General features: G+C 37.9%; 1 protein-coding gene across 14 annotated transcripts in view; it reads right to left on the minus strand.

Moving 5' to 3' along the window:
* Prrc2c (proline rich coiled-coil 2C) overlaps positions 1-12043 on the minus strand; it is a 68976-nt gene that overhangs the window by 3034 nt on the left and 53899 nt on the right. For 11 of the 14 annotated variants that reach the window (XM_029483393.1, XM_021176135.2, XM_029483388.1 and 8 more), the window contains 9 exons: positions 8197-8398; positions 6454-6657; positions 5323-5435; positions 4878-5014; positions 3931-4162; positions 3590-3712; positions 2096-2314; positions 1422-1525; positions 747-873 (listed from right to left, as the gene is read on the minus strand). In XM_029483393.1, the coding sequence (XP_029339253.1) occupies positions 747-873; positions 1422-1525; positions 2096-2314; positions 3590-3712; positions 3931-4162; positions 4878-5014; positions 5323-5435; positions 6454-6657; positions 8197-8398 (1461 nt within the window). The remainder of the gene's footprint in view (positions 1-746; positions 874-1421; positions 1526-2095; positions 2315-3589; positions 3713-3930; positions 4163-4877; positions 5015-5322; positions 5436-6453; positions 6658-8196; positions 8399-12043) is intronic. The other 3 variants (XM_021176192.2, XM_021176181.2, XM_021176144.2) reach the window with 1 other exon arrangement.

The following is a 12043-nucleotide window of genomic DNA, read 5'->3' on the forward strand; positions in this document are numbered from 1 at the left end:
AAAAAAAAAAAAAAAAAAAAAAAAAAAAAAAAAAAAAAAAAAGGCCAACTAGATCAGGCTGGCTTATCCCAGAGTAAATCTGTGCCCATTCTGCCAGTGGTGCCATTCCATTAATAAGGACAAAGAATAAATGGGCCATGCTTATAAAGTTTAACAGAAAAATTAGGCAAAGCATGCTATGGCACTTCAGATGGAAACTCTAAGGGGTAGAGAGAAAGGGACAATTGCAGAAAAGCACACTTCTATACTAAACATAATCTGAAGGTACAGTTACAGTAACTCAACAAATGTGTTCCTTAGGAACCAATCCTAGTTTGTGACTTACTAATCTTAACCAGTCTCCAGTATGATTCAGCTAGGGGAAGAGAAACTCACGCCTACACATTATTTCAAACACCCCACAAACTTTCTTCAACTGTGCAGGTAGCATAAGGACCAAACCCACCTGAGGGTGGGTCTGGAAACCTAAGCACGGGGACCCTGCACTGAAAATCAAACTGCTTCCAAAAAGACAAAAGAAACAGGATTGAAACTGTCAGAGCCGTGTGGGAATCTTGAGCATTTCTCATGTCTGCTATAAAACTAAACTACTACTGCATCTATTTTTCAGTATCATATTTTTAAAACCAGACAAGTTTTCATTCCCAGGTGCACACTGCTCACCTAAGTGGTGACTGTAAAGCCACACCCTTAGTCAAACCAGCCATCATTACAAGCACTGTACTCACCCCCTGGGGTCTGCCTACCTGGGGTGCAAACTGTGCAGGAAACGGCTGTGCCATTCGCACTGTAGCGGGGGCTGACTGGAACTGTTTCTGATACACAATACTGTTCATTTTGCTAGACTGGCTGTTTGGACTTGTTGATGTAGCCCTTGGAAAAGAAGTCATGGTTAGTACAGTAGTGCCAGGTAAATAATGCTGCTAGATTTTAAAGGCATTTACGTTTGGATTTCCATCACATTTAGTGGCTGAACATGATAAGACTATTAAAGATAGAAAAGGTAAGAGAGAGTTCCTATACTTGTATCAAGAGAATGTTCTTGAAATATGGTGTTCACACACATACAGTGGAGGACAGCCAGGTCTCTGTTCACTCAGAGATGATGCACCTAACCCTCAAGAGACTGGAAGCCCCAGGAAGTGGGGGGGGGGGGGGGGGTGGTGGAGGTGGGTGAGAGCATCCACGTGAAGACTGGGTGGGGAGGGGAGGAGGTGTGGGATGTGGAGCAAAATAAATAAAGAAAAAAGAAAAAAAAAGTAACGGTGTTATTAACATCTTAGATAAAATTAGCAAAATATATGTTTTAATAGCTTCTGCTTAACATAGGACTGGCAACACCTTAAGGATTTTAACAACTGAATTTTAAAATTTTCAAAATATTATGTAATTTCCTAAGCAAATTTAAATGTCCACCTTACCGGAATGGACTAGATGTTGGAGTGGTGCTTCGACCACCAATTGGAGGTGTTCCTGGTTTGATATCAATGCCACTCCCAAAGGCTTTTAGTTCCATTTCAGACATCTGAAGAAGAAGAAGAAAAAAAGGCACAATAAAGTTAACATTCCCTCTAATTCTGTCAGCAATGTGTTGTGCTTAATGATGGTTAAACTATAAAGTGGTTAAAACAAAAACCCAAACCAAAAACCTTACTATAGCCAAAGGACCAAGCAGACTGATAGGTCTGAGAGATTATGTAATTCTAAAGCTTCCATAAAAAACTGAATTCTTTGTTATTAGACAAAACTAAGAAGTATAAGTAGTAAATAATGTAGGAAAAATAAAAGCACACATTCATTCTCTTGAGGTTTTCTGTGAGGTTGTAAAAACCGATGTTTGATTTATATCAGATCTTACTTATGTACTTGGTGTGTGCACACTTAATCACCCTCAATACGGAGGCCAATTTTTGAATTATTAGTTCTCTCCTTCTATGTGGCTTCGTGGCATTGAACTGAGTCTTGGTAGTCGGCGACTTTACCCAATGAGCAATCTTACAGCCCTTTCAACACAGATATAAGAAACACACAGATCTATTATCTCTGGCACCCACCAGCTATACAACCTCATGGGCACTAACCAAGCTTCACTCACTTTTCCTGTGGTCGCCATCATGCTATGCTGTGTTCCAGCAGGGATTAATCCTCGGAAAGGCTGGCTTACTTGGGCAGGACGGCTCAAGCTCTGAGCCTGTGCTTGTGGGGTCGTGTGCTGTAACTGGGGCTGAAGTGTCTGAGGCAAAGCAATCAGAGGTTGTCCTGTAGATCCAAAATTCGTCAAGGAAAGCTGGGATGCTGGTAAAGGTACTGTAACCTAGAAAAAGAAACAAAAAGAAAATGTGACCATTTGCTTGTAATTACTGTGTGCGTGTGTCTACATAAATACCAACAACCAAGAGATCATCAAATTAAAAATATAAGTAAAATACTTTCAAATATATAGTATATACAAATCTTTTAGGTTAAGCAACTAGCTCCGTTTTCCCCCCTTTAAGACAGGGTCTCACTATGTAGTCCTGACTGGTCTGAATTTACAGAAATTCGTGTGCCTCTGTCTTCCAAGTGATGGGATTAAAGGTATGAAGCAGCACACCTAGCCCATCAGTCCTAACTATACCTGTTCTTGTATGAGAGGTGGGACAATCTGTTGTCTTACACTAGCCTGGAGAAATGTGGGATTTGGTGCCTTTCATTATCACAACAAGGTCAAGATTTACAGTTCTGTATATGTTAACTATAGTTAAGAAACTGTGTATTAACTTTGAATATACTCAGAGCACAAATCAAATACCAGAAAATATACACTTAAAATCGCTCAAGTTCCTTTCACCAATATTTCTATATTATTTACAGGTTTCACCAAATTGAGTGTTTATAAGTAAAAGGTCTTTTCAGTTTTTACAAAACAACTCTTACTTGACAGTAAGATGATATTACTGTCATCCTTACAACAGCAAGCAAAAGATTAATAGCTTGCTTTTCTCCTCTAGCCTTCTACCATGCATAATGTCAGAATGTCACTTCCCATTGAAAAGTCCAATCATACTAGGGCACTTAAGATGCTGCCCTTAGTGCTACTCTGCTACATTATATTAAGCCAGTAAAGAACATCCCTCCATGGCTTCTGCATCAGCTCCTGCTTTCTGAGTTCCTGTCCTGACTTCCTTTGGTGATGAACAGCAGTATGGAAGTGTAAGCTGAATAAACCCTTTCCTCCCCAACTTGCTTCTTGGTCATGATGTTTGTGCAGGAATAGAAACCCTGATTAAAACACCGCCATAGAGTCTTCTTTCACCTATTACACTGAATGTACTATATTCTTTAATAAATAATTTTCAAAATTCCATATGCATGGATTCCTTTCTTATAAACGCAGCTTAAATAAACCAAGTAAACCTAGAATGCAGTGAGGAGGAGCTAGCTGTTACAGGAGTCAAGGAAGCGCCGTCCACTTCCAATAGACCTAATGGGATTCCCACAACATTCCGGTGTACATCTGAAAACCACCTCCTCTATCTTGGTTCTATATAAATGTAAAAATAACAACAAAACAATACAAAGAATAATATAGAAAAGTGAGGAAATTTACCATGCCATAGTTTACCTGCTGGAGAGCACTGGGGGATTGGGCAGTGTTATAAAAATTTGTCTGACCAGGCTGCTGTACTTGTCCAGAGTAAAGATTTGAAGCTTGAGTAAGATTTGCTCTTGCCTAGAAAAATTTACCAAAAAACAGAAGAAAAACTGAGAAGAAGTCCTAGGCAATTTGTAACAACATTATCATCTTAAGAGGAAAGATCATAGCCAGGCATGGTGGTGAACACCTTTAATCCCAGCACTCAGGAGACAGAATAGTTAGCTTGTACAGATATTTTTCTTTGGAAGTTAAATCCAGGCCCAAAGGATCTGGGTTTAAAAGCACAGTCTTACCTGAAGAAGATGTGTATCAATCAGCTGAGAACTTCCTAGTCCTGATGCCTGCCCCAGCTGATGTTCATACAGTATAGGGATGGGCTGAGTATTTGAAGTCTGCTGAAAGGCAAGACCTGATTGTGCCTTGGCAAGTTCCTGGTGCTGGACAGCTGGGAAGTTGTGGATAGCTGTACCAGAGAGGACCACGGAAGGCTGGGAAAGACTGCTTTGCATAAAGGCTGGCTGCGATCTATGAAAAGTATCAAGCAGGAGAAGGTCATGTTATACACTCATTTTATTTAGAATTGTGAAAATCTTGTGTCTCAAATAACCAAGTACTCTCAAATCAGTAATTAAGCAGGGAAGACAGGGTCTTTGACTACTTGTTTCAAGATTAACTCCTGTTTGCAACAGAACTCCAAATACAAAAGTTTGAGGGAAAAGCCTGCTCTTGGCAACGAATAGTTTACATGTTACCTTTTAATTATAATAATTATTTACATTTTACATGTTCTGTACAAAACTGAGAGTCAAACTTAGTTTTCTCTTTGGTGACGTTACACGTATAGTCTTGAGACCAGTATGGAACAAAGTAAAGCCATAGCTGCTTCTAACTCCAGTTTAATTGCTCTGAGCAGGATTTCACTTTATGACCCAGGCCGGCCCTGACCTTAAAATGATCCTTTTGCCTCTGCCTCCTGAGAACTGGGAATCTAAGTGTGAGTCACCATGACTAGATAAAAATCACTCTAATTAAGATAGTTCACAGGTTATGAAAATTCTATATGAACAAAGTATAAGAACAGAAGAAACCAAGACACCAGGCACAGGCTTGAAAATATAATGTACACAATTATTTAGTTTATAATATAATAGGGTTTGGGGAAAAGAAATTAGCACTAGATACTTCATAACCTTCAATTGTTTTATTAAAAATGACAGAAACAATTTTTAAGGCAATTTACCTGTATGGTTGAATTGAAGAACTGAATAATTCCTGAGCCTGTGAAACAGCAGGCCCAGCCCCCAAACTCAGCTGGGCTTGATGCTGCCCTTGCAGTGGGGCATAGATAGGGATTGGAATCTGCTGAACCGATGTCGGCTGGAACGCAATAAAAAGAAAATGCACATGTAATATATAGGCACAACCTTCATATACACAAATCACAAGACTGGGAAAATAAAAACAATACTCCAGACATAAAAATAAGATTGATCAGCAACCCTTTAAAACCAATTTTGTTTTTAACCTATGACTTACTGGACATTGGTATACTAAGCTCTGGTAATGTGGGAATCAAAAATTTCTCCAAGGTAATTTAAAGTCAATTTTAACTTAAGTGAATCTAACACTAAAGCCCAAGACAGAAAAGCGGTAAGTATGAAGAACTACAGGACCAGGATGTTTACCTGCGAGAGACCAGGTTGGAAGCCCTGCTGCTGAGCCAGGGATGGTGGAGCCAATCGCGCATGCTGCGTATTGAATAAATGACTTGTATCCATATAGAAGGCTGGGATTTGAGCTAGACCATCAGAAAAAACAATCACTATTATCTAAATTTCAGGATTTTCCAAGTAGTAAACCAAATTACTTATAGCAGTTAAAAAAATTTTTTTTTCTGGCCAATTTCAAATGTGAGCATTCTGAAAAGTCACTGAAAAAGCATAAATGTAAAAAGATATAAAACTTCTAGTAGAAAAGTGCATGTAAATAAAACATTGTAAATTTGGTGCTACTTGGCCATACAAAATAAATGCTCTCATATGTTCTCAATTAGCTACGTACTGGTAATATTTCACACAAGAAACAAACCTGACCACTGAACCAGCAAATCTACTCCAATATTAAACTACAGAGTAGAATAGGGCAATATTGAAAACAATTAGCATTTAGTGATTAAAATGTTTGGTATAGATTTTAAATATATTTTTACATGTTTTCAACAAGCAATTTTGATGCAGATAGGAATTAAGATTCCTATCTATAATATAGTCAATATATGTTTTAGTACAAGTCTTAGAAGCTTCTTAAAAGAATTTTGGATTTATGTGCTTTATGTATTACTAATAATACAGCATCTTCAGGTATCAGGCATTAATAGGCGGTACTGATAGTACAGGGTGACAACTGCAACAGTCACCATACAGTGTTATTCTTGCTTGGTATGCTTATGTTCTCTCTAACCAAGAACTTCATTATGTATTATTTTTCAAGTAACGAAGTTTGGTGATTGTAGTGAAACTGCAGAACATGGATAAATTATGTTGCAAATTATAAGACACTAATGTCATAAATGTAGAAGACAGACAGACCGACACCCCCGCCCCCTCCCCCCCACCACTTTAAAAGTTCCAGAATTCTTGTCATGGATAGAAGGGACTCAAACCTAGAAGTACATCTGGAAAATAAATAAATAAATAAATAAATAAATAAATAAATAAATAAATAAATAAATCAATCTAAGCAGTAAGAGTCATGAGACGAAAAGAGCATACAGCATCCATTTTCTAAATTTCTATAACCACCCCTAGAAATCTTACCTGCTGCGGACTGAGACACATAAACCTGCGGGCTCTGCTGTTGCTGTGCAATGAGGGAAGGCATACAGCTCAACTGTGAAAAATGACTTGCAGAAGGTAGGCTGCTGGTCTGTAATTGTTGGGGTTTTACTTTACAAATATTAGGAGGGTCCGAAGTGGTTGTAGATTTTGTACTCAATGAAGAGGTAGTGTAAGTACCAGCTCCTGTATTTGAAGAAAGGAGAAAAATGTAGCATGTTCACTGTTCTGATTCTATGGGTCCCATGGGTTTTATCTACAATAAGTCTTCAAGCAACCACAGAACAAAAACACTTGAGGGGGGTTGGAGTGTCTCAGGAGCTAGCAGTGCAATGCAGACAAGGTAGCACATGCCTGCAATCCTAGCCATGCTACTGTAATCTCCATACTCAGGAGGTATAGGCACAATCTTATTCTCACCTACAGAGTTGCAGGAATATAGGTGACTTTGTCTTGAAAGGGGAAGAAGGGGGAAAAAAATCATGTCAGTATGAAGGATGGACAGCCTTTTATCCTTGTCACTGTTTGTTCAACAACATACCAGAGACAATTAGCTTGGCCTGAAAATAGGCCACTGGATTCCAAAGAAAGACTGATGACCTTCTCAACTCATCCTACCAAGCTTCTGTTTGTTTAATACCAATTCCCATTAAAGTAGAGGAGTTCAAGCTAGTCTAAAATATGAGCAGTGGGGAATGACTAGACAAGTTTTAAAGAAAGAAAAAAAAAAGTGTCATTAGAGCACTATTTGGCATGACATTACAATGCAGGAATCATCTCCAAGGTCTTTTCTTTTCGTTTTTGAGACCGTGTCTTCATAGCTGTCTTCCTGCTTCAATCCACCAAGTGCTGAGATCACAGGCGTATACTGCCACAGACACTTTGGGATTGTCTAAATATACCTATTACAGATATTAGAAAAACTGCTATAGGACAGCCCACACAGACCCCAATGGTAGAGTGGGGTGGATTCTTCAAATCAGTACAAATGGCAGAATAGGAAAAGCAACCAAATAAAAAACATCAAATAAATCACCAAGGAAAAACCACAGCAAGCACACCCTGTGCGGGCATACTTCTCATCCACTGCTTTGGGAACATTGGGGTCACTGTAGAAGCCTGGGATAAAGTCTGCTTTTTAACAGAAGCAGCGTGGCTAAGGAACGGGATGAACTTCCCTACAAGGTAAGCAAGCATCTGCAAACACTGGCCATTATTTAGAACACAAACTGTAAGGAAGGAACAACAGTTCATTCTAACTCCAGCCTGACAAAGTTTTCCCAGGCATCAAACAGTAGTAACACTACCCACCTAACTTTTCATTAGAAAATATAATTTATTCTATTAATACCTTTAAATCAGATATACTGAAAAAAATCATTTAAAAGTGGTAGGAATTTTTTTTTTTCTGAACTCTGTGTTTAATTACTTGGGTATAGTAAAACTGACAACAAAAGAAACATTTGGAAGACAGGATTTTATGCAATGAGGGAGAATTTGGTAAAATCTTTCCTACTAAGCAATCAATAAAATAGTCACATTAAAATTCTGAGACAGAAGTAAAAGGGCAAGTAAGAGAAGTTGTTTTCATAAAGTATTTTTGTCTGCTTGGGAGCAGCAGATCATTCAGGCTAGGAGTGTGGTTCAGTGGTACAGTGCTTGTCTAGGAAACATTAGGCAATCAAACAAAAAAAGGTATACAGGAAAACTGTGACACATTTCTACCTGATAGTGATGCTGTAGGAGTGACTGACGCAACTGGGATCTGCGGCATTGATGCACTGGAAAAGGAGCTGTAATTAGCAGTGCTTGGTCCACTGGCACTGCTGCTGACTCCGCTCACAATGGGAGGTGCTGTAGAAGTTACTGGGGACCCTTTTTCTCGTAGATTTGGAGAATTCTCCCATGCCTTCCGTGCAGACTCCATCTGCAATAAAATAGATGTCTATTAAGCAAACAAAGTAAAAAACAAGAAAAACCAATAGACAGCACCCTCTATACCCCAGCACGGAAATTCCAAATAGTGTCAGCATGAGAGTTTTCTACCCAAAGGGTTATTTCTTATTTATTTATTAAACAGAGCAGCTTATTGAAAGCTTTGGGAGATACACATTATTTATTTATTTATGTACTTATTTATTTACTTACTAAATGGAACTTATTGAAAGCTTTGGGAGATACACATTGAACCATAGCTAAAGCACTTATCAAAAACCAAATGGCCCTACCTCCCACCAGTGTAATAAAGAAGAATGGGTCTTCCATGGGAGAGACTTAATATTCTGCCTGTTGTCAGGAAAGGCCTTAGACAGCACGGTCCCCTGTTCCTTCTTTTTAAATCAACACTTCTCAAAGGCACATGGTGATGTAACCGGGCAAGTACTGTCTTGGACATATATATTTGTGGCCCTGGCTCACATGGATTTTCATGTTTTAAAAGACAGAATGAGATCTTTAAAATGGAGCAGCAGTGCCCACTAACTTTCAGGTAACAATAATGCCTGCCACACACACATGAAACTAAATTTTTCTACCCACTATGTTTTACAAGCTAAAAACAAAAAGGCAATATTAAATTGATTAAAAGATAATTTGAAACAATGTATTTATAACTGAAATAGTAATTGATATAACAACACATGTTTTCTCTCATTTGCTTTGTTTCACTGTGGCATAGCATAGATAGGCCTTAAACTCATTGTGCACTGAAAGATGACTTTGAACACTGACTCCTGATCTCTGAAGCCCTGAGATTTACACAAATGCCACCCATTTCTTAATTTCCCCTTTTAATATTAAAATTTCAGATGTAGATCTCTCTCATTTTCTCTTCAATTTAGATCACACTTCAATACACTTCAATTTAGACTACCTATTGTTCAAATGTTGAGTAATTTTATGTGTCTAGTGATTTCTGAATTGACGAGCAGAGCAAGATTCTACCACATACGGAGGCAAAAAGGTTCTTTGTATTACCAGAAAAAAAATACTGTGATGAAAGGTAAACCCAAGATAATCTTTAAGATGATTTGTAAGGCAGTACGTTTCCTACGTAGCATCTTTAATACCACTAACAAACAAGTTTATTAACCCTTTAAATACCAATTTCTAAATTTGTTTTTAAAAGTGGTGTGTGTGTGTGTGTGTGTGTTAAAGACAGGGTTTCTCTGTATAGTCTTGGCTGTCCTGGAACTCACTCTGTAGACCAAGCTTGCCTCAAACTCAGAGATCTGCCCACTGCCACCATCGCCTGGTAATTTTTAAACTTTTAGCCTACCTCAATAAACCTTTTAGAAACATTTTAAAAACCACACAACTCATCACTTCATCTATGCAGACCACCACAGTTAAACACTCAAATTGCATGACGCTTCTACGTTTAAGAACAAACATATTTCTCACATTCACTATGCGATTCAAGTGCATTTTATTTTAAAGTAAAAGCTGTGGAGAGTAGGGTGGGACTGGAACCCCAACTTCATCCCCCATTTTGTAAGATCCTTCCTAAGTCTAGACTAGCACCCACACAGAGACCTCTCTCTCTGCTCCTGCACTGCCTTCTGTTTTTTTAGCTCTTATTCAGGGTATGTACTCTGGTATTTTAGCTGAGTTTTTCATTAGCTGCTCTGAAGGATGGAACCCACAGCCAGACGTTTGTGGTATCACCTCCATCCAGTAAGGAATAGCAGATGTTTCTGCCTGGCTTCTGATGGAAGACTGGCTTTGCTGATGTGAACCCAGTCTTTCTTTACGTCTGGATTCTCCATATATAATACAATGAGGAGAAAAGTCTGAAGACATCATTTTTAATTAATTAGGAGATTTCCTCTGAGATAAAAATAAATAATCTACCTATCTAGGAAATGTCCACTTTTAATCTTCATTAAAATCTGTTGATAATAGCTGTAAATCAAAACATTTTGTTGGGAACGTAATAAAAGTATGTTAAGTGGTTTGAAAAGTATACTAAAACTAACATTATATGGCATATTATTGACCATATAATTGACCATATTGGCTTGATTTCACTTCTTAACCAGCAAGGAAACAGTTTGTTTTTGGAAATTCAAGGATATTAGCTAAGTATAATTATTTTATACGCTGGCAATAATTCCCATATAGAACTTTTCTACAACTAAATATTTTTCCAAACTAAAAGGGTGTGTGTGTGTGTGTGTGTGTGTAGACACAAAAGTAAAGAAATGACAGGTTAAGCTTATTTAATTTTAATTTTGTGTATAATAGTTTTGGAATATTAAAAATGAATCAAAAAGGCAAACCCAATAGATATTCTAAAGAATTAATAACTGGCTCAACAATAAGTATACAAGATATTTTGTGTGATATTTTGATCACTATAATCATCAAAATCATCTGAATTATAAAACAAGGTAATGAGCCAAGACTGAGATAGTCTGAGTAGAAAATTAGCAGCAAGGCCAAACAAAGAATTGGTGCCAAACAGGACTGGGGCACAATACATCTCTTACAAAGAGCTAATCATGAGGTTATGTAGAAAGAGTTTAGAAATGATCATTGACAAATGACTAAAACAACTTAGCTTCTTCCTCTAGTGTATAATAACATCAAAAGGTTTACTATAATCTAATCAGGAAAGCCTGCCTTTATACATTAAATACCATGCTGAATAGGATTATGAACAAAGACATACACATACAAACCCAATTCTACTCCCCCACCCCTTAACCATTAACTTACTAATGCCAAGGTAAATCCGAGACTTGCAATAATCTCAAGTAACTTTTCTATAAAGGATTAATATAGATAAAAAAAATCAGGCCGGGCGTGGTGGCGCACGCCTTTAATCCCAGCACTTGGGAGGCAGAGGCAGGCAGATTTCTGAGTTCGAGGCCAGCCTGGTGTACAAAGTGAGTGCCAGGACAGCCAGGGCTACACAGAGAAACCCTGTCTCAAAAAACCAAAAAAACCAAAAACAAAAACAAACAAAAAAAACCCAAAAAAACCAAAACAAAACAAAACAAAAAAAACCCAGAACAATAAGATGCTAGAAAAACAAAGCAAATAATGCCAGCTAGTGATATAGGACAGACTGTAATCCTTGCTATCTAAGGCAGGCAGGACCATCAAGTTAAAAGCCAGCCTGGGCTACTTAAAGAGGCTGTGTCTAAGTAAACAAAGGACTGGGATGTGGTGGTAAGGTGCTTGCCTCAAATGTGAGGTCCCAAGTTCAATCTTTAGTATTTCAAACCAAAAATTCTCTCAGTTTTGCTTATAAAGTATGCCTATGTTGTAGCCTTTTCATGAAATATTCCTATATCCATTCAATTTACAAATGACTTATGAGAAAAAAGAACATTATTATTATAATTAGCACTTTGTATTTGAGTACAAATCATAAGATATTAAGTCTATTTTTATGACAAAATGTATAAGCACAATAGGCCCTCTCATTGCCAAGCAGTGTTAAAAGCTAACATGACTTTTTTTTCTTTTTTCTTTTCGAGACAGGGTTTCTCTGTGTAGTCCTGGCTGTCCTGGAACTCACTCTTTAGACCAGGCTGGCCTCCAACTCAGCAATCCACCTACCTCT

Source organism: Mus caroli, chromosome 1 (genome assembly GCF_900094665.2).
Source record: "Mus caroli chromosome 1, CAROLI_EIJ_v1.1, whole genome shotgun sequence".
NCBI lineage: Eukaryota > Metazoa > Chordata > Mammalia > Rodentia > Muridae > Mus > Mus caroli.